General features: G+C 33.3%; 2 protein-coding genes across 8 annotated transcripts in view; one reads left to right on the top strand and one right to left on the bottom strand.

Annotated features, from left to right (window-relative positions):
* The window catches only part of LOC127728592 (uncharacterized), a 37,431-nt gene extending 16,324 nt beyond the window's left edge, over positions 1–21,107 (bottom strand). For both annotated transcript variants that reach the window (XM_052236117.1, XM_052236118.1), the window contains exons 1-5: positions 16,709–21,107; positions 7,226–7,420; positions 3,229–3,338; positions 841–988; positions 136–279 (exon numbers count right to left, since the gene is read on the bottom strand). In XM_052236117.1, the coding sequence (XP_052092077.1) occupies positions 136–279; positions 841–988; positions 3,229–3,338; positions 7,226–7,420; positions 16,709–16,760 (649 nt within the window). In that variant the 5' untranslated portion in view covers positions 16,761–21,107. The remainder of the gene's footprint in view (positions 1–135; positions 280–840; positions 989–3,228; positions 3,339–7,225; positions 7,421–16,708) is intronic.
* Positions 1–22,307, top strand: part of LOC127728572 (uncharacterized) — an 879,051-nt gene that overhangs the window by 731,752 nt on the left and 124,992 nt on the right. The gene's annotated exons all lie outside the window — the stretch shown is intronic.

Genomic DNA, 22,307 nt, shown 5'->3' with positions numbered 1-22,307 from the left:
ATAAATATATGCGATATATTTAATATCCCATTCTAAAGAATAAGCCTTGTTAACAGCAATGAAAAATGTACTAAAACTAATAGAACTAATCCCTTCACTCAAGGGAGATTACTCAAGGGAGATTATGTTCCTTACCGCATAATGCTACTTTTGTAGGTCCAGAATTACAATCCATAGCAATGTATTCGTTCAACTGGCACCTAGCAGTCAAGCATTCCACATACGACGATGTTCCTATGGAGGTGTCATAGACTACACGGATGTTATGATTGGTTATATCTATAAAAGAGGCATAAACAGTAATAGCAGAAAATAGCTTGATACTTGACATTCTTTTGTAATCTTTGTGTTTCTTTAAGCGACAAAATTATGAATGTATTTGCGCTTGGATATCATTTCATGGAGTAACAAGCTAACGTTCTTCCAGCGGTTGTTAGATATAGTTCCTGACTGATTTTTCTTTCTGTTTTCTCAATACATTTATATAACAAATGCACTTTATCTAGTTAATCCAATAATGCAATTTATATAGATTTGAGGTCAAATACGTGTCATTTACAATTATGAAAACCGATATGCATGTTTATATTCGAACTTTGCCGCTGACAATTTAATAAATTTTGGCTTTCATACGCATCGCCATGGGTTTTCTAGAGCCCGCGAAATGAAAACATAACAGTTTTGATAGAAAAAATCCATGTAAGAATACGTACATTTGTTATGTAATAAATGTGATAAGTCACTTTTTTGAAAATATAATACGAAAAGATTGCTGGATCTAGTTTCTTACATTTCCTTTTTGCTATGTATGAATTTGGGTAAAGTAAAAACTTATTTTACCTGATGCAATGTTATACACAGAAACATAACTTTGGCTGGTTGAACCACCTCCACCACAAAGACCAATATCGTCACATTCGTCTGTACATTCACTTTGAATCTGAACAGAGATCTTCTGATATGATTCTAAGCACACACAATAACCTAGCTGTAATATTTTAAAAAGTACATTAACGAACATTCCTATATACAACAAAACTTGATCAAACACATCGGAAGAAATATTTCTGTCACATTTTTTTCTTGATTTGTAATGCACTTCTCATAAATAAAATCTATCGTTATGTTTTGTGTTCTAAAGCTTATACTGGCCTTAAGATTTGATATAAAAAAATATCCCTTCACTGAAGGATGTCAGTCATTATAATTGAACATATCATGCAGCCTTTTATTTGTGAAAATTTCACCCTTTCTGCTACTGTTATATCTACCTTATGCCAAACGGGACATTTTTTTTCTTTTCTTATTGTTAAATTTTCCTTTCCTTGGTGGTAATGTTCCGTTGGCTCCTTCTTATCATTTCTCAGTTGTTTCGATATATATGTATGTTTTTGCAGTCACCGTCTCAGATTAAATTGAACGTAATAAGTTCATCACTTTTAAAAAGGTTTTTACATCAGAAAATTAGATATGATTTTGGTAAACTTTTACTTTTTATCAGAAATATACAGATGTATTGTGAAAATATGATATTTGTCTGGTTTTTTGGAAGTAAGACTTAAATTGTTTCGTTTGTTTTTCTATACTAATCAGGTGCAGTTAGTTCTGTGTATTGCTCACGACCGTGCTTTCAGTTGTTTTTATGACTTAGCTATCATCTTTATAAAAATAAAGTATGACATTGTTTCATATCAACATGTTAAAAAAACTTTTAACTCGCTTGTGTAATTGCGAAAATTATTTGACACAGTATAACATTGTTTAGTATTGCTTTGTTTCTTCTTGAGTTTTTTTGTGTCGTTATTTAGAGTTAAGAACTTTTCTTTTACTCGTATTATTGAAAGGAAGAGGATTGAAATCAATAAAATAAAACTATTTCAATCCAATAATATACTAATTTGCCTGTCCCAAGTCAAGAACCTCTTCAGTGGTATCATAATGTATTTCGTCATTTTGGGGGAATTTGCCATTGTTCATTGTGAGATGTGTGGTATATACGTCAATGAGACAGTAACCCAACTAAACAAAACAAGATTTCTAGAGGTCACACACACACACACACACACACACCTTTTACCATTAGACAGAACTGGTGTCTATGCAATATGTCATGATCGAACTCCCCCTATGTCTGGAAAAGTGGTAAATAAATTTAAGAGAGGCTATCAAAGATCTGCCATTAATTTTGTCTTGGTGTTATTGACACATTTTATACTACAAGAAAAAAAATGAAACCACAAAAAAAAAATTTCCAAGTTTTCTATACAGGTACGTGAGAACATAAGACGGACTTAACTTGTTTTTTTTTTACATTAAACCATTCTTTTTTAATTTCAACTTAGTAAAATAGAAAACGTACAATAAAACTCAGTACAGAGAAATAGACTCGATAATACAGGTATAATAGACGATGAAAGCTTGTGTGGTATAATAGACAATGAAAGCTTGGGTACAAGGAAAACAATACTTATTCATACCAAATCAAGGAATGATTGTAGTTACTGAAAGCAAGCTCAAAGTACTTTAAAACATGATTACATTGAAATTGAGTGTCCTACACTCTAATATTAGCTGCTGTACTTTGGAGTATATGTCATACATAAATGCATAGGCTGATCCAGGGGGGGGCCTGGAGAACTTTAATTATTCTTATTTCCGATCATAAAAGCTATCAATATCATTCCAAAAAATACCTGACATAACGATTTAATATACCAACACAGTGGCTAAACCAGGGGCAGGGGGTGGTTCCGGGGGTTGGAACCCCCCTTTTTTTGACGATCAATGCTTTTATGCTTTTGAATGGGGACATATGGTTGGAACCCCTCCTTTATCCTGGGTTGGACCCCCCTTTTAAAAATTGCTGGATCCGCCCCTCCAACAGTATTATTATAATCTTCATCAAAAAGTAAAAAAAGTAAATAAAACAGCTAATGGAAGATAGTTTCTAACTTTTAAGCTTTATCTGTGATGTAACCTTTAAATAAGCCTATGTTTATGAGAGAACAATTTTTTAAAAGTGTTTTAACCATTTTTCTTATAACTGCATCAAAGATGAAATCAATTTGCCATTTATCAAAGGAACAGTGCTTTAGCTGATGTTCTCTTAAAATCGAGTTGTTCAAAGGCCTTCAAGTTGGAATAACAGTCCAATTCAATAACACTTGAAAATAAAGAGAAAGAGAATTCAAGTTTTTTTATTGTTTCATATTGTGTGGATTTACATACCTGAATTGCAAAGACTGGATATTCAAAACAATGTTGATAACAATCCGATATTTTATTTGTGATTTTTGGTGTTTGGCTGTTATCGTATATTGAAGACTTTCGTACACAATCTAAAAGTTAAAATTATAAAACAAATATTTTACATGTATATTCTAAACTATGACATTAACCAAGCAATGTCGTTTCATAGTCGGCTTCTGGTCAGATTTATATTTATAAACGGAGTCAATAGAAATGCAACGAGTTATATCCTAAGCCCTTCTCTGACCCTTTTAAGAATAACAATACAAAATAGTTCTACACGTAACTTGAACAGTATGGCGTGGCATCGAATGAAATCAGTTCCAAAAATTGCGATATGTTTTACAGTTGTTAAAAGCAAAGGTAACAAATTTTCTTCAACATATGGTCGCTGTGTACAAAATGAAAATGATGTTTGTTAAACTGTGCCACTTTCTGGAAAACTTTATCATTTGGGGTTCATTGTTGTTACAATCTGCCAATTTCTTGTTGCTATATTGAAGTTGTGAACGTTGCAGGATCTCAAATTCAGAAAGCTCTGAAAATGCTAAAGATGTTCTGCGTGCACATTTGTAGAAATCAGCAAAATATCTACAAACAAAAGATTCTTAAGAACACATAAGGCCGAACTAACCGCCAAAACGAAGCACTGAGGAAAGGGTAAACTATGCAGATGTAAGTAAACAATTATAGTTTACATTTCCAAAAAATATATTTATCAAGAAATATAACTGTTAAAAAGTACGAGGAAAGGTTTTTCACTTAGGGGTTGCATTTATGTTTGCACTCAGTATATTTCAAAATTAATATATCTAAAATAGAGTTACATTTTGTTGGTCACAGAAGTATTTCATATGCACAATGTTTTGACACGGTAAAGTGGTTAATTTTATTGGATTTTACATCGCGATGACCGTGAGGGCATTCCGATGTATTGTTGCCAGAGAGATTTCCATTACGTAACTTTCGTATTTGACTGGTAACTGATCATCATCGAGTGCAAAATAACATTCCGTATCGCTTGTTATAAATTCATTATCCAATGAATACTCATAAAATATTTTTTTTAGAACATAAATTAATAATATGAAAATGTTTTGTTATATATATATATATATAAGTAAAAAATCATTAATATATATGCACACGTACAGAAAAAAAATGCGGAAGAATATCTCAAGAACGTTTGCAATCTCCCATGCAGAGTTATCGGTCCTTGCTCTCTCTCTCTCAAGGACCGATAACTCTCCCTCTCTCTCAAGGACCGATAACTCTGCATGGGGGATTGAACGTTTTGCGGGAAAAATTATTACAGAAGAGTGTACACCATGCACTTGCACTGCACTATTATTAATATAGTAGAATAGAATGATATACAAATGGATGAAAATTATATATACATGTAACTGTAATATACAAATATCAATATAATATATAACAACAAACCAGAGTATATACTGATCTGATCACTACAATATAATAGTTATTACGGTGAGGTTGAATTCCCTGTCATTTATTTATCATCCACGCACGAACTTGTCTCGGATTTTTATATCTCTACATTAACCTCACTTTCAGGTATAGAGATGTAATTTTTTTTTCTGAGACAAGTGCTTGTGACCATCCACAAGAACTTGCGGTCATCCGGTGTTCAGTACTTCAGTACTTTGATTTTATAATGTCTTGTCCTAGTTAAATGATTTTGCGCGTAATATAACGAGGACATCTCTCATCAGATTTTTAAGGACATGTTAGTTACACGAACAAGTACGGTTATATGAAATGATAAACATATTAAATGTATCTTACTGTGACCATAATTTAATCAAATCAAATGTAAACGTACGCCATTTTTGATGATAAACTACAGAATAAAACGCAGTTGCATAGAGGTTTCAATAACTGAGTCGCTTAACTCACAAACTTAATAAGAAGGACCTTTATGTAAAGTTTTGATTCAGCTACACAGTTTGAACACCAATAACCTCTTGAAAAAATCTGTGTAATCCTAATTCTCAACCTAAATCATTTTTTATTTTATGTTTTTAATTTCAAGTTTCATGGAACCACAGAATTACATTCATGTGTATCGCGCATAAATATATCACTGTGAAATCGACATAGACATAAAAGTCTTTTATAGCTATAAGGTATCGGTTTTGCTCATTGTTGAAGGTTGTACACTGACATATAGTTGTTAACATCATCTTGCTGTGCTCTCTAGTGGATAGCTGTCTCATTGGCAATCATATCACACCTCCTCATTTTTATATAGTGTTTACATAGGTTATGAAACTAGTTTATGTCCTATATGAAGATAAGAAGCTGCGGTATGACAACTCCCCACCCAGAGACAAAAAGACGTTGAAGTTAGCAACTATAGGTCACCGTACGGCCTTCAACAATAAGCAAAACTCATATTATATAAAGCAAGCTATAAAAGGCTTCGAAATGACAAATGTAAAACAATTCACACGAGAAAATTCATGACCTGATTTATGTTCAAAAAAATAAACGAAAAACAAATATGATACATATACAGCAACAAACGACAACCACTAAATTACAGGATCCTGAACTGGAACAGGCACATGCAGAATGTGCCCACTGGCGACGTTAAACATGTTTATTGAAGATTTGGTTGTAGTTATAAAAAATAATTCTTATAATTTCAGATATGCAAAAACTGCAGAGGTACCCCGACCCCGAACTAAATTGTACGGGTAGAAATCATTCAGGTTTGAGGTAGAACGAGTGTGGTTCTCACTTCCAAATGAGGCACGAGACATGACCTCATTTGACCAGTTTAATAATATAAATAGTCTTGAGGAAAAAAGTAATTGTAATTCGTGCAAATTCCATTCAGTGCTGCCGCATATAAATAGTTGATTATATTTTCTTGCTTACCTCATTTTTGGTTTCTGATGGCTTAATTTATATGCTATGCTATTTATTTTTCTTATGATATTATTTGTGCTCTTTTGTCTTTGCTTTTTTATACTGCATACTTTTATGCTGTTGATGGTAAAGTGTATGTATGCTGATGTTTAATATAGTCGGTTGTAAGAGCTTCTTGCGCTCATGTTACGTTTTGTTTTGTATATATGTGCCGACTTTAAATAAAACTTACGTACTTTTAAGTAAATGTAACTAAAACGTACGAAATTTGTTGCGCTTTGTGCGAATTTCTGAGTTTATATATAAGTCGGGAACAATTTGATGCAGAGTACTGAGTTTATCTTGGTTACAAAAGCTTGATTGCAGAGTGCGAAGTTTATCTTGGTTACAAGAACTTGATTGCAGAGTTCGGAGTTTATCTTAATCAATAAAGCTCCATGATAAAGTTATGTTGTTATCTTGATCTGTAACGCTCGACTTTATCTTGGTTGGGAACGCTCGAGGTTATCTTGATTTGTAACGCTCGAGTGTACCTTAGTCGGGAACGCTCGAGTTTATCTTGGTCGGGAACGCTCGAGTTTATATATTTGTCGGGAACGCCCGAGTATATCTTGATCTGTAACGCTCGACTTTATCATGGTTGGGAACGCTCGAGGTTATCTTGATTTGTAACGCTCGAGTGTACCTTAGTCGGGAACGCTCGAGTTTATCTTGGTCGGGAACGCTCGAGTTTATATATTTGTCGGGAAAGCCCGAGAATATCTTGATCTGTAACGCTTGAGTTTATCTTGATGTGTAACGCTCGAGTTTATCATGTTTAGGAACGATCGAGTTTATCTTGGTCGGGAACGATCGAGTTTATCTTGGTCGTGAACGATCGAGTTTATCTTGGTCAGGAACGCTCTAGTTTTTCTTGGATAGGAACGCTCGAGTTCAGAGTTAACACTAAGGGAAGGTAAAATTGTATAAATGCATATAAGAATCTATAACTGTGGAACATAAAAACTAGAAATTGCTTATAATTATGGATTCCTATATGATAAGAGTCTATCAAAATTGATAAATCATGTTAACATACCTAAAGGATAGATCCAGTCAGTATACAAAATATCGCCAACCCAGAACTCCTGGCCCACAGGAATGTCACTGGTATCAGAAATGAGGTTAAATGTTGAATCTTGTTTAAACACAGGAACACCACCTTCATTCCGACATTCCTGGGCTATCTCTTGAAATGTTATCTCATATGTAAAGTATTCTATGGTCGAGGTTGCTGTAAGTAAATATTTTCTTAATATATATATTTATATAAGGTCCATAAAATATTACAATTTAACGACCATTCTTACGAAGGCATGATTCATTATAAAAAAACATTACAATACTCTCAAAATAATGAAACTAGTGTCTTAAAACTGTACAACACCAAAAGTAAAAAAAAGGAGAAATCATCAATACAATATTCGATAAATATTTCGGATATACCCTCGAGTGCGGGAGGTTGCGAGTTCAAACCCCGGTGGCATCAAACCAAACACTTGAATATACGTCTTTGCTGCTTGTCCGCTAGGCATGTGCCTTTTAGGAGTAAGAGTAATGACTAGTCGACTCGGCGTCAGAATAATGTGTCTTGTTAAAAGCACGTTACGAATCAGATTCAGCTTGTAGGTTCAATACAAATCAGGGTTAATATTCTGATCATATCACATTATCATGTTCTCGTCATGAATATGCATTTCATTTGCTAATGAAGTTTAACAGTCATTCTTTGTCGCTATTATTATTTTTTTTTGATGTCTGCGAGCAAAATAGTAAACTGTCATATCAAGATCTAAGTGTAAATATATAATACACACGCATCAGTGCTAAGCCATTTAGTCATTTCTCGTCTACTGTTGCAAGTTAACACATTTTCAGGAACATGAGTTCACTATTTAAAACCTTGCATTCAGAACTGGTTACTATCGTGCAGGCAACTTAAGAATGACAACGATGCATTTGGATGGTCAAACTAGATGCATTTCTTAATGCTTTCAGTTGCTGACCTCTGGCAGTGTTTATTTTGCATATTTTATGCATTTATGAGATCATGACATTGTTAAGAAAAAAGATGAAGTCTTGCTTTTAAAATTAAAGTAGAACTATTCAAAACTCATCAAAGAATAAAAAAAGGTATAATCTCCGAATTTTTTAGGAAAAGGGCAACCTAAGCATACTGTTTACACTAGCAAGGGTCACATGAGAATTATAGTCACTTAAACTTCTCCAGTCTTGTATTGGGGAAAAGTGTTTTTTTAATACACAATCACGTCTGCTTGAAATGCGAACATTCATTGAATGCATGCAAAACCAGTCTTCAGACAGTGGAAAACAATTCAACATTTTTTCTGTTGTCCCTTTCGACCAACAAAACCTACCTAATTGATTAAATGTTAAATTCTAGTATGTAATTTGTTAACGTCTTAAATGTGACTAGAATGTTTGACACTTGACTTGGAAAAGCAATTGGTAGTAGTCTACATACGAAATCTGTATGATTTATTCGCCAGTCATCAGATCTTGGATTCATCAGGGTAAACAGTACGTCAGTACTTTGATTCTTTATACACAATCATTGATTTGTTGGTAAATTGTATATAGTGTCCCGCGAAAATATTTCTTTATAATAATATTTTTTTGTTAATTGTTTAAAAGAGTAGATTTTAATTTAGATTTTGTGACAATATTCATAAGATACTAAAACGTTAATTTATATGGTAACTATTTTCAGAACAAAATATAATATGTGTTTCGTCTGTCTGTATAGTGAATAAAGCATAATTACTCACTTTATGTATAATTAAGTATATCATAGTGTATTAAAAATTAACGCTACTTCCTTCTGAATAGTGAATACAAATTGGTTGTATATACGTGTCCGTGGAAAATTTCGACGATCAGTTTACTATATATCTGACCTCTAGTATTAAACATCAACTGACTTTTCAACTGTGGTTAACATAAACAAGATCTTATATTAAAAGACAATTTATATAACTATCATGCATGGATAAAAGTGTGCGAGAAACAATCTCTGTATAAAATATTCATATCATTTATTTTCTATTTTTTGGACAAATATATTCCTTGGGTCCCTTCTTACGGTGTGGTGAACATAGCCCCCAACCCGTTCGCTATGCCCGTTCGCTATGCCCGCGTCCGTTGCTTTGAGTGCTTGGACATCCGTTTGTTTTTCATTTTTTTATGGTGTTCAGATTTTTTAAGTAAATATTCTTTAAATATTTATTTCACTTCAATCTGTTCCTGTTCTTATTCGCATGATATTACAATAACAGGGGTCCCACGACTTAATTACAGAAAAGAGCGACGACTTACAGAAAAGAACAGAAAAGGACCGAAAAGGACCAAAAAGAACCGAAAAGAAAATTGATTTTTTTTTTTGTAATCGAAGGAGACTAGCAAATTGCAAATCATTACAGTCTAAAAATGAAAAGATAGTTTCCACAAAAGTTTCTTATTAGGTATTGAAACCTTATACTGCGACAGGACTAACTTACATGTGAAAAATTACAGGTAGGGTCAGATGCCTATGTCATACACTACAGGTAGGGGCTATTCAAATGAATTTTGAAAAAGCTCATGCATTGATTTATGTGTGGTATTTATTTAAAAATTTAACGATATCGACTACATCTTTCATCCGCTTTCTCTTCCCTTTCCCAATCTGGTAGATTTTGGCCTCTCCAATCTGTAGATTTAATCAATTTTTCAATCTCCGTGTGCATTTCCTCAATTTTTCATTCTCCTAAGATCTCTTGTTTAATTTCTATTTTTACTTCGTGCGTTTTACTATCTGACACTCTTTCTCATTCAACTTATCAATATATAGACGAACTATTTACATATATATATTAATACATATAATTACATTGATTTACACACAGTTTGGTTTTTTTAGTTAATAATGAACTTAAGAAGAAATTTTATGACAACATTAAATGGCAAAAAAACTAAGTTCTCCTAAGGTCCTTGTAAAACAATATCATTTAGGATACAGTCAAATCTTAATGAAGTACTTATTTATATAAATTCTTATAATAGTTTATATGACCTCGCATTGATTTCTTTAACAATAAAGTTAGTTAACAGTATGTATTCGCAATATACAAGTATTCTTTGTTGTTTTACTTTACGCGTTGCGGTTTTACAGTATTTGTCCTATCAGCAAGTTTCCTTTTCCTCTGAATTTTCTTCTTTCATCTGGCCCTAGCTTCGTTGACCACTCGTCTGACATCTGTTGACTGAACCAATTTGGTCTTACTGCGGTATCGGTGGAACCTGGCAAAATATTTGTATCGTTCCATTAAAGTCTTGTTTGTCCATACATATCTGGCAATCTTAAAATCGGTTCGTGTGTCCTCGCAAGCGTATAAGGTCCTCTTCCTATGACCATTGCTCCCCGCAGATCTTTATAGTTAGCCTCAACCAATTCTGCCATCTTCAATATGAAGTCAACTAATGACTGAGGCTTCCAATCGACAGCTACCTTAAGAACATGGTTGTAAGATTCACTGTTGTTGTTAGTCCACTCTCTTGCAATTCTTCCCGCATTTTGCGGCTCACATATTTTTCCTCTGAGTACTGGCTTCAAAACTGTTGAAAAGTAGCCTTTTAATGATGGATATTTATTAAGAAATTGAAACTAATTAAGAACATCATAAAGTTTGGCAGTGTTTAGCAGGAATTGAAATTTTCGTCCAATATTTTTTATAGTTTTACTTTCTCAAAATATGAAGGATTCGGTGCGGACTTCTAAATTGGAAATGACACTGTGAAAAAAAAAATTCAAAAATATTTAAACGCCTCAATTTGATACAGGGAAATCCAGTCTTATAATGGAAAATCAACTGATGACATCGCGTAGTCTCAAGCCCGATTATAATTACTATGTCACCTTCTTCGGACCTTAGTTTACTATTTAAATATTTACCTTAACAAGGACTGTTGGCAGTCAAAATTTTCCTGATCAAAACAGCACAATTTGCAGTAAAATTTTAGTCCTCTCGTTGCCCATTGTTTTGTTAATTCTGATGACATCCCTTTGCCGACACAGCCACTGTGCATCCATTTTCCACAACCAGTGGCGGATCCTCCAGAACTTTTTATAAGGGTGGGGGGCACTGAATGCCATAAGAGGGGCCCGCTACAGTCATGCTTCAGTGATTTCCTATATCATCAACCAAATTTACCCACAAAAGGGGGGAGGCGGATCCGCCTATGACAACCAAAGCAGAGGACGGAATCTGTACATTCACAATCCTTACTAAAGATACAATAGTGGGTACTGTTTTCGATATCGAGATTTACAATTACGTGCTTTCACCATTTTTGTAATTTTGAAAACAAGTGAGAAAACAAGCCTTTCTATTAATCTTAAGGTGTCGATTATCATAATTAAATCACATGTCACCGTGGCACCTTAACAAATGTATTTGACATTTAACATCCGAGAGGAAATAGTGATGCTGACATGTATATTTTTCATATTACCATACCCAATGCCACCGGGCAATATGCTGACATCTTTATATCTTTAAATGTTAGGATAAACATTAAAATCCTTGATAATAAAAAAAATGATAATTTATCATACATATATAATTTTTTTTTCTAAAACCAAGTTATACTGTCTCTTTTATGGGTGTCCACATATCCCTATAAAATGTACAATCTAAGTTTGAATTAAGCGTTCATTTATTACGAGGAATTGTTAACAATATCAAAATTTCGTCACGTGTTACAGTGAATTTGTATAATCAGTGATTATGTAGAATCCCTAAAATGTTCAGGGATTATGTAGAATCACTGGTTAGTTTAGGGATTATATATAATCACTAAAATTTTCAGGGATTATGTATAATCACTAGAAAAAATGTCAGGGATTATACAGAATAACTGAAATGAAGAATTAGTTTCATTTATATAGAAAATGGATAAAAGTTAAATAATTCATTCTTAAAATCATATTAAAACATCATTATAAACATATAGATTGTAAAATGTAAAGCACAATATGTTAAAATGATAACCTTGAATACATTAAAATGTTATGCACAACATATCAAAATGTTAGGAACAATATACTAAATTATTAAGCATATAATATTAAAATATTAAGCACAATATTTTAAAAAACAAACATTACATTCACTCTGTGGTTAAAGTTTAAAAAAAAATAATAACTTTCTTAAACTATCCTGGATTTGTACCAAACTTGGACAGAAACTTGTTTATGATCAAAAGCTAGTATCTAGAAAGAAATTTAAAAACAAATTATTTCCTGTTTATCCGTACATTACTTATAAATGGACTTAGTTTTTTTTCCAGCTAACATTACATTCAGTCTGCAGTTAAAGTTTTTAAAACATTTTTAGATACATAAACCGTTTCAGTAACTGTTAAATAAATCTATCATGTGCATTTTCCTATCACACTGAAAACATAGACAACAGCAAAAGTAGGCGAGACACTGGGTTCCGCGGAACCCTTACGAATTTTTCTATACATTTAGTTGCGTCAGTTCTCTCAGTTTGAATTTCTTGTTCATTTGAACACAAAATACACTAAGAGGTTTCATAAGGGAGCTACCATTTGATTTTTATGGGGGGGGGGGGGGGGGGGGGGGGGGGTAGGATGAAATTTGAAAAAAATAGGCAGGACAGGAGTTTTGGTTAAAAAAAAATGCAGGATGAGACACTTTGCAAAAAAAAAAAAGGCAGGATGAGACACTTTGCAAAAAAAAAAAAGGCAGGATGAGACACTTTGCAAAAAAAAAAAAGGCAGGATAAACTAATAAAAAAAAGGCAGGACCGAATAGAGTAAAAAATAAAAAGGCAGGACTATATAGATGGAAAAATAAATAGGCAGGACACAATTTTTCATCCTAGCCCCCCCATGAAAATCAAATGGTAGCTCCCTAACCTTCCTCGCCATTTGTTTTACTACAAATAAAATGCACTGTGGATTTACAGTTTGAACATTTTTTGTCATATAAATGATCTTGATAAACCATGATGAACTTGAAATTAAATAGATTGCATATCATCGTCAGATATTTAAGTTTTGTTATTTTTTTAGATCCATGCCCACCAGCCCCAATCTTATGTTAATGTATAAGGATGTAAAGAGTGTAATCTATATGAAATATAAGAGATGGTAGGAGGCTTTAAACAATTTAAATACTTACTGTTCACTTAAACTTTCAAGGAATAAGAAAACACAAACGACAAATTATCTTTATTTAATTTTTATCAAACACAGGATCTTTGAATTATTGATAATCCCTGAAATCATATTAGGGAATTTGTAGAATAATTATATAAATGTTCAGTGATTATGTAAAATCACTGGTCATTTTCAGGGATTATATATAATCACTAATGATTTTGGTGATTCTACATAATCCCTGAAAAATCAGGGATTCTACATAATCCCTGATTATACAAATTCACTGTAACATATATACATTGTATATAAAATAAATATATGTATGCTCTTTTCGGTTCTTTTTGGTCCTTTTATGTTCTTTTCTGTTCTTTTCTGTAATCGTTGGACCGCAATAACAGTAGTTTCTACTATGCTGTCCCTCTATATTCTTATTTTCCACCGATCCTGTACTGTTACCTTTAGTAGTGAACATCCTCGTTCTTTTGTCACTGGTTGATCGTTGTCTCATTGACCATCATACCACATATCCTTATTTTCATAGATTCATATCTCTAATTTAGGTATCATGATGATAATGACAATGCTATACATCCCACTTTTCGTTGATCATATTTTTTAAACTTTAATTAACATCAAAGAAAATCTTATAAGTTTGTATCAACACCAATTTCCGTTAAGCTAGGTTCACACTACCGATCAGATCATCTCGATGATTCCGATTGCTCAAATGTCCACGACTAAGCGTAACCAAATTCTTGATCACGACTTCAACCCGACCACTAATTGAATATCTATTTGATGATCCCGACCAAATCACTCGCGATCTCTAAACGATCTTTACTCGACTAGCTAGACTAAATCAACTATACTTGATCTCGACCATACCAGATCGACCTGATCGTATAGGGGTCGTAGGGATAGACGGCAATTGGTCGGGTATGTACAATTTCAGTATAAAAACGTCTGATTTTTATCCCCCCCCCCCCCACACCCCCGCAGCGGAGGAGACATGCAGTGTTACCTTTGTCCATACGTACGTACATCCCGAAACTTTCCGTTCTCTAACTTTAGTTCACCTCAACCAAATGTTATGAAGCGTATACATAATGCTTATTACTACAAAACACAGATCAAGTTTGAATTTGGGTGGCGTCACTTTTACCGTTCTAAAGTTATGCACCTTTACAAATGGAAAAATGGCTGAATTTTTCGTTTCCGGTTTCTAACTTAAGCTTGCCTCAACCAAATGTTATGAAACTTATACACATGCTTATTACCACAAAACTCAGATCAAGTTTGAATTTGGCTGTCGTCACTTTTACCGTTCTTGAGTTATGTCCCTTTATACGTTATATACAAGCGGGGCATCATCTGTGTCCCATGGGACACATTATCCATTTATTGTGGTTATCATTCAGTAGATCAATTTTTCATTTTTTTTTCAAAACAGTTTTTAATCATGGTATTCCCTTTTTCGTCTCTACCGGTACTGATGAAATACAAAAATGAAGGAATTCTATTGATTTAATGTAACAACGGTTTATTGTTATTAATTTGCGACAAAAAAAAACCAAAGAAAGTTATCAATAACTTGTGATAAAAGTCTAGCATTTGAATACATTTTGTATAAGTACACATTGTTTATTTTTACTTTGCAGACTTTCCCGTGCAAGGCAAGTGGTGTAAAACGCATTTGGTATCCTTGCCATGCGGTTTTAAGGTCTGCTTGGCTACTTGAATCAGTTCTCCAGAGACCATTGATTCCATTATTCTTGCATGTGTGACGGGATTGCTTCCCTTCAGAAATTTAGTAGATACTTAGTCAGCCCGTAAGCGGTTGAGCTAAGGAAGTACTTCTTTAGCTCAGTCGGTTAACGAGCTGCCTTGTAACACAGAGGTTCCGGGTTCGAGTCCCGTGGAGACATGCGATTTTGCAAGTAGAATCATGAAATGACACCACCAAATGAGATCTGCTTACCCTTCCGGAGCACCTGAGATCACCCCAGCAAGTTATGAGAGTTTATCAGATCTGTACACCCTTTTATAGAATCTTGAAGCAGTCGTGTGAACTCGTGTATGACCAAGTAGAGATCGAAAAGTGATCGAATTTGGTCGAGCAGAGATCGGGTTATTGGTTGAGTTGGTCTGGGATAAAAAAAAAAAACAATACTAGTCGCAGTGATCGGGGAGCGAGCGGCCATTGGTCGAGTAAATCTGAACCACAGATGAAACAGGATGGCGTTGGTTGGGAAGAGATTGGATATTAGTCGAGAAAAAGGTCGAGATGATCGAGTACTGATCGGTTTTTAAATCTTTGTATTCCGACCAAACTCAATCTAAACACGATCTTTTCCCGATCAATTCGACCGCTACTCGACGATTTCCCGATCTCTTCTCGAGTGATTGGCTTCTTGGTCCCTACTTGAACTTTTTTGACATGTCATAAAAATGTCGGGTAGAAAGTCAGAGCGATGACGAGCAAGGTAGACCAACCCGAAAATGCTTGTCGAACGAGTCAGTCCAGTCTCCAATCGCTTAATCTGTCTCATCGGGCTTGATCGAGTTGATCTGATCGACAGTGTGAACCTAGTTTTTGAGGACAAATACATTAAGATTTTACTATAAACAACAACTGCCACGAGGTTACGGACTTGAGGCGGACAAATGACTACACATGTGCCGGGTGTCAAGCACTCAACCTTCACCATTTTAATCTCAATTATTGGATTAAGAAAAAACATCCAATGAAAGTTAAGATATGTGTTAATAAAAGAAAAAACGCACATAGCACTATACTATTGATGAGATAGACATCAAAGACACATGCATGTGCAAGGAAAAATAATAAAATCATTTTGTATCGAGGAAGGTTTGAAGTAACTATAGTAGCAAAGTCCATGTTTTTAACTGCTGAAATGAAACAATACCGTCCTCCACTCGTGATATCAACGACTGGACTTCCGAGTTGATCAAAATCCTACTGCGACGCCCTGAACAGTGAAGGGAACACAATCTTATGCACACCAAAGTTAATTTTATAGAGTATACAAAAAATTATTTTTTTCCTTTAGAAACGATATTACCATGTGTAATACCCCTTTTTAAAAATATTCATTCAAGACTTAAAAGGAAACGCGAGAGTAGACATATCGAAAAAACCTTAAGACTATACAATATCTGTAAAACAAACAACAAATCTATTGACAATGTCAGTCTAGATGTTACCATGGTGAGAAGAGAGAGAGAGATAGTTTGTTGTCTTTTTTATTCGATTGTACTTAGTTTTTTACCTTTATAAAAATATACTTCATCTTAAATATTTCAATTTACTTACAATTTGTGTAAAATAACATGATTGCGCTGTATAATAATCTAATTAAATGCATGTTCCTATGTAATCCGCTACTTTTATCGACCAAAATCCTGTTTTGCCATATTAATGTCCACTATTTTGACCTTTTAATTCTATTGACGTATCAAATAAAAGAAAAAGTAGTCATGGTTTACTGATCATCGCACTATATTTAAATTGAAGGAAAATATTATTAAAAGAAACACACCCGGTTCAATTATCAGGTTCATATAATTCAACACTGAACTTTCAAATCGACGGAGCATACGAATTCTTTTATCGCAAATAACATGAAATTGCAGTGTTAGGTATACTATTGGTCTCTGGTATTGGTTACACATTGCCGGGACATTCATTACAACCCGATATGCTATCCATAACATTAACCTGATTAACTTTAAACATATTTTATTTGCTAAAAAAAGATGAGACACCTGTAAATCATACTTATGAAGTTTTCTCCATAATAACAGGCAATTCAGCGTTGAATTTTATTTAAAATTGTCAGTCATTATAAATTGCCTGAAATTCAAACATTTTATAAAAAATAACTGTAACACACATATATATATATATACTTTTCCGCAAGTTTATTGTTTTCTGTTTAGTATTAAATTTATAATTAAGATCCATTTATTACATCGGTGATCCGTTTATTTGGCAATCGCCAATGGCAGTCAGCAGGGTTTAAGAACATTTGTTGTTCGACCTGTTAGTCAAATGCGTTTTGTTAAAATATACTTTTTCACTTTTTGGTCTTTTGGAAAATGTTGTTTGTGCTGTATTTAGACCCCTCTAACAAGAAATTTGTTTTGCATGCACACGTATAAAAATTGCGGTTTTTATCCAACGCAATCATAGGTTTGAACGTTGTTTTCAATTTAGACTTGTTATATATATATATATATATATATATATGTGTGTGTGTTACAATTATTTTACTGTATATATATATATAAGTACGTCTGAACCAGTGACAACTCTACGACGAGTTACATATATGTATATATATATTCGTTTCGTAGGTCAAAAGGAATATCACTTAATTTGGAATCTATTTTTATATAACATATGGTTTATTTTTCGTGTTTCCCAATATATATTTTGTATTTTTACACTATTTTGACATATTGACTCAACGTTAATATATTTTAAAATGATATTCGTTCCATGTTACTAGAAATAGTATCGTCGAGTCAATATCATTTCCTAAAATAGTAACATCGAGTCAATAATGATGTTCTTTTATATATTGCTAATCTTTTAGTCAAAATTTCATTAAATATCAGTAATTGATTTCCACATAATGGAAGGATGATAACACAAATAAAGAGCAATATGTGCTAATTGAATGACCATTATATATATATATATGTATGAAAACAAACTGCTGCTTAAAATGAGACAAAATGATAATCATAATTACAATGAAAAATTATTTTATCAAAGTGTCACCTGGGACATAATATGTTAGTATAATAGTCCCAGGTGTCACGTATTGATAAACAGCTGAACAATATAGAATTAAACATATGCAATATTTAAAATAACCAAAACCAGCCAAACAAATTGACTTATGAGACACTGTACAGATATATTACAAAGTTGTATACATATACAATAATATTTTGATATCATGCAATGAACGAACATAATCTCGCACCATCAGGAAAATGAAGGTCAATCAGATTATGTTAGTGATAATTATAAGTTTGGGTTTACCCATTTCTCTACAAGAACAAAGATTAGCAATTTAACACTGGACAGATGTATCTACAGCCAGTAGTAGCATGATAAATGGCTCTACTTCAGATGTTTCGAGACAAACGAGGACCGCCAAATACGTACTAACAAAAGGGAATCACGAGATGAAACGACCAATTCTGGTATGCAAACATCTACCTACCCTGATATATTTGGAGATGCTTGCTTTTCAGAAGGCAGATGTCCTACACAGGAGACTTTGAATGGAAATTGGTGGTTCTGCAACTGTGATAGTGACTGTGAACATTACAACGATTGCTGCCTTCAGCACAATTCAACAACAGCAAACTTTAACCATGTTCATCAGTGTATCAAGATGAATACTGATGAAAATACGTTTATTGGTTTTCAAGCCATATCATGGAAAAAAAATACTAATATTTTACTCAAAACAAACACGACTTATTGCAGTTCTTCACTTATACTCAACACAAAAATACGTTTACCAATAAAACTTTCTAGAAACTGGACCACCTGTTGCTGTTGGCAAAAACTTTATTTTTGAAAACAAATATTGCGCTCTTTGTAATGATGTAAAAGAATACATTCATTTTGATGTCATATTTTACGATGTAAAAATGACTTCTGATGAGTATGACTATTTTCAAAATCAAACAACAAAGTCAAAACTTAGTTTTATTTTCATTCATGCTGAATACAAACTAGAACCACCTCTGAATCTTAGGATATGTGCGACAAACTTAATAGAAAAAAGTCAACCTCTCTGTCAGGCGTATATAAATCCAATATGAAGGGATTACCGCTTGTACAGAAATGAGTTTTGTATGCCTGAACACGAAAAACAGAAATCTTTCTATTGTTTGGCAAATATTATGAGTGTGCTGTGGCGAGTGAACGAGATTCATAGTTTATCTGTCATTTTCTCCTTCAAGGAACCAATGCTGATGACAGAAAGTCGAAACGAGTGTCAAAAAATGGTCTGAAGAGGTAATGTTTTGTATCATTATTTTAGACTTAATAAACATAATCTTTAAATATCCTTCTGATTACTGGTAATTGTATGGGCATGTTTTTTTTCACAAATTGTTCCCACGTCTAGATTGGTAGTTGTTCAATGCACCTAAACTTAATTTGTATTTCAAATATCAAGGACAGTACGGTCAAAGATCCATTATATTACAATGAATCCGTTTTACATGTATTTCCTTTGGAATAGATTTTGTTAGAATTACAAAGGTTATATCACAATAGTTTATTTATACACTAGTTTAGGCCAGAAAGCTTGTCCCAATCCAGAAGAAAATATATAGCCCAGTACTGAGAAAACCGTGGTCGTTGGTTGCCAACATTGCTATTGCTAACATGTTATATAATGTCAAAATTATTTTTAACAAGATATATGCGGTATACGTCAACATGAGCAAATTTCAAACTTGCAGCAATGCGCTTAAACAAGGAAATACATGTAGAGGTTACATTGCATTTAAGGGAAACAAATACCTATTGCATATATCAACTTTAGATTTCACAATTAGTCAAAACGAGATGTGAATATATTCAATAGAAACTATGACGCCATTCTTTATTCCGAAACCGAAATAAACATCATTTGGGCAGAATAAAAAAAATAAACATGATTATGATAAGATGTGGATTAATCGTCAACAAGAAAGCAATATATGGTAACAAAAACGACGCCTAACGGTGAAGATAATAAACAAGTGTTATGTTTATACATTTTTGTAACGTTCTTTGTAGGTAGAAAGAAGTACATTGTGTGTGCATTTGGAAACGTACGCCAATTATGAAATACACCTGGAATATATCATGGTATCAGCTAAAAATCATACGAAGAGCGAACTTATTGCAATATGTTTAGTGTCTTTATGGACAGTTGTGGTGACAAATTTTACACAGTGTTCTGGTTATATTCTCCTGAAAGAAAGCGAAAGTAAAATGATGGTGAAAGTGAGTACATCCCTACAGGTCTTGAAGAAGTCATTTCGTAACGAAATACCTGTAATTGAAAAAAATTTCCAAGATCATAGAATAGATATTGTTATGAAGGACAATGACCCAGAAAAAAATACAATGATTAAAAAAAAAGTCCGATTTCAAGCACAAACGATGATTCACATCGTTTCAACAAAATATTTTATTTATTTATCGTTCCTGACCAGAAAGAAGCGTTTTTAAAATATTTATTACCAACTAAGAATATTAATATTCCTGCCATTAATGACAAATTTTGCAGTCATCAAAAGGTATCTATAGACGTTATGCCAGACGGGGCCAACATTAAAAATATCTTTGTTTCCCTTTCCCGACTGAGGTTTTCAGGGTATGGGTAGGTAGGTAGGCAAATTATTTTATTTTATTCCTTGATATGGCTTTCTATATTAAATTTGTACAAAATTCAAAGTAGATAGATTCAGACCATTTTTACTCAAAATTGCCTTTCAGTCATGTTACATTTAAAGGGCTGTCCAGGGATAGCCCCTTGAACATACTTCTGACAGACACATGACACATTTAGATTTAATTTCAGTTAACTGAAAAAACCACAGTGAATCTTGTAGAATTGCAAAGTCTGTTCAGACTAGTACATATTAATATTATTTTTATTTTTTGGGGTGGGGGATTTTATGATATTGTCATTTTATATATCTTATAAATATAAAATGACAATATAATTATAAAATTCCCCACTCCAAAAAACAAAATAAATTTTTTTTTATGTAAAGTAAGTATATATACAATTATTTGCAGTTTCACTCTTTCCCCCAGATATAGTATGCATTATTAAAATATATTTAAATGGCACACCCATCTCAGCTGTTCATGAGATTGAGATTCTTTGCTGGCTATAAATAACAAGATACAGGTAGTCATTAATTTAGGGATTTCCCATATTTTCCCGCCAAAAAGCACATGGCTCCCAACAAATGTAAACACACAAATTGTGCATGTGACCCTTATTTATTTGCAGGATTACTGCTTTTATTCATTTAATCTGGATATAGATATTCAATTTAAGGTACAGTCAAGCATTTGCATTCATAGAATAGTCTGCATACATATTTTTACTTTCAACTTGAAGAAACTTGGTCATACGACGTTTGCCTTGTTCAACCATGCGATACGATGTAAATAAATGGGAATGGGTAAACCCCGAGGATTTGCATGTTGTTCATGAAAGATTAGCCTGGCATCCTGACCCAATCTAATACTTCGTCGATGTCAAGCAGTTGGTCAGGAACCCAGGCTAACGAAAGATGGGAGTATACGATATCGTCCGAAACCATTGGGTTTTAAATTAGTGAAACCGGGATTTGTTGACAAGTATTTTTTTTTTATTCCTGGTTTTAAACAAAATTTTGACTAGCCCAGTCTGACTAACCAAGAGGGTGAAAAAAAATATGGGACACGAACGGCCAATAAAATTTTTCGGGTCGGTCGTGGGAGGGGAAACAAACAATATTTTATTTTTGGCCCGGGGGATTTTATATCGATTCCGATGCATTACGTTGTGATGAAACCAAACAGATTTTAGTGAGCATAATTAGAATCTTTAATTTGTCGAAGTTAGCCATTATAACATATGTTTGTTTTTCAGTATCCATTATTTCGCTGGTCATTTTTATCGCTTTCAATAGGAGACATAAATATCATAACAGTATCCCTGGTTCAAATATGGAAAAATTGTCCACGTCAATTTTACTGGCCAATATTATGTTCATGTTTGGTATATCAAAGATTTCTATTATATGCTATGTTTTTGGTATAATTTGAAAAAATGGGAGTTATGGGGCAAAATATTTTACCCTGTATCGTAGGAAAACAAGAGTGCTCACGC

Source organism: Mytilus californianus, unplaced genomic scaffold (genome assembly GCF_021869535.1).
Source record: "Mytilus californianus isolate M0D057914Y unplaced genomic scaffold, xbMytCali1.0.p SCAF_2, whole genome shotgun sequence".
Classification (NCBI taxonomy): Eukaryota; Metazoa; Mollusca; class Bivalvia; order Mytilida; family Mytilidae; genus Mytilus; species Mytilus californianus.
Note: the sequence above shows the minus strand (reverse complement) of the source record. Positions and strands in the feature narration are given on the sequence as shown.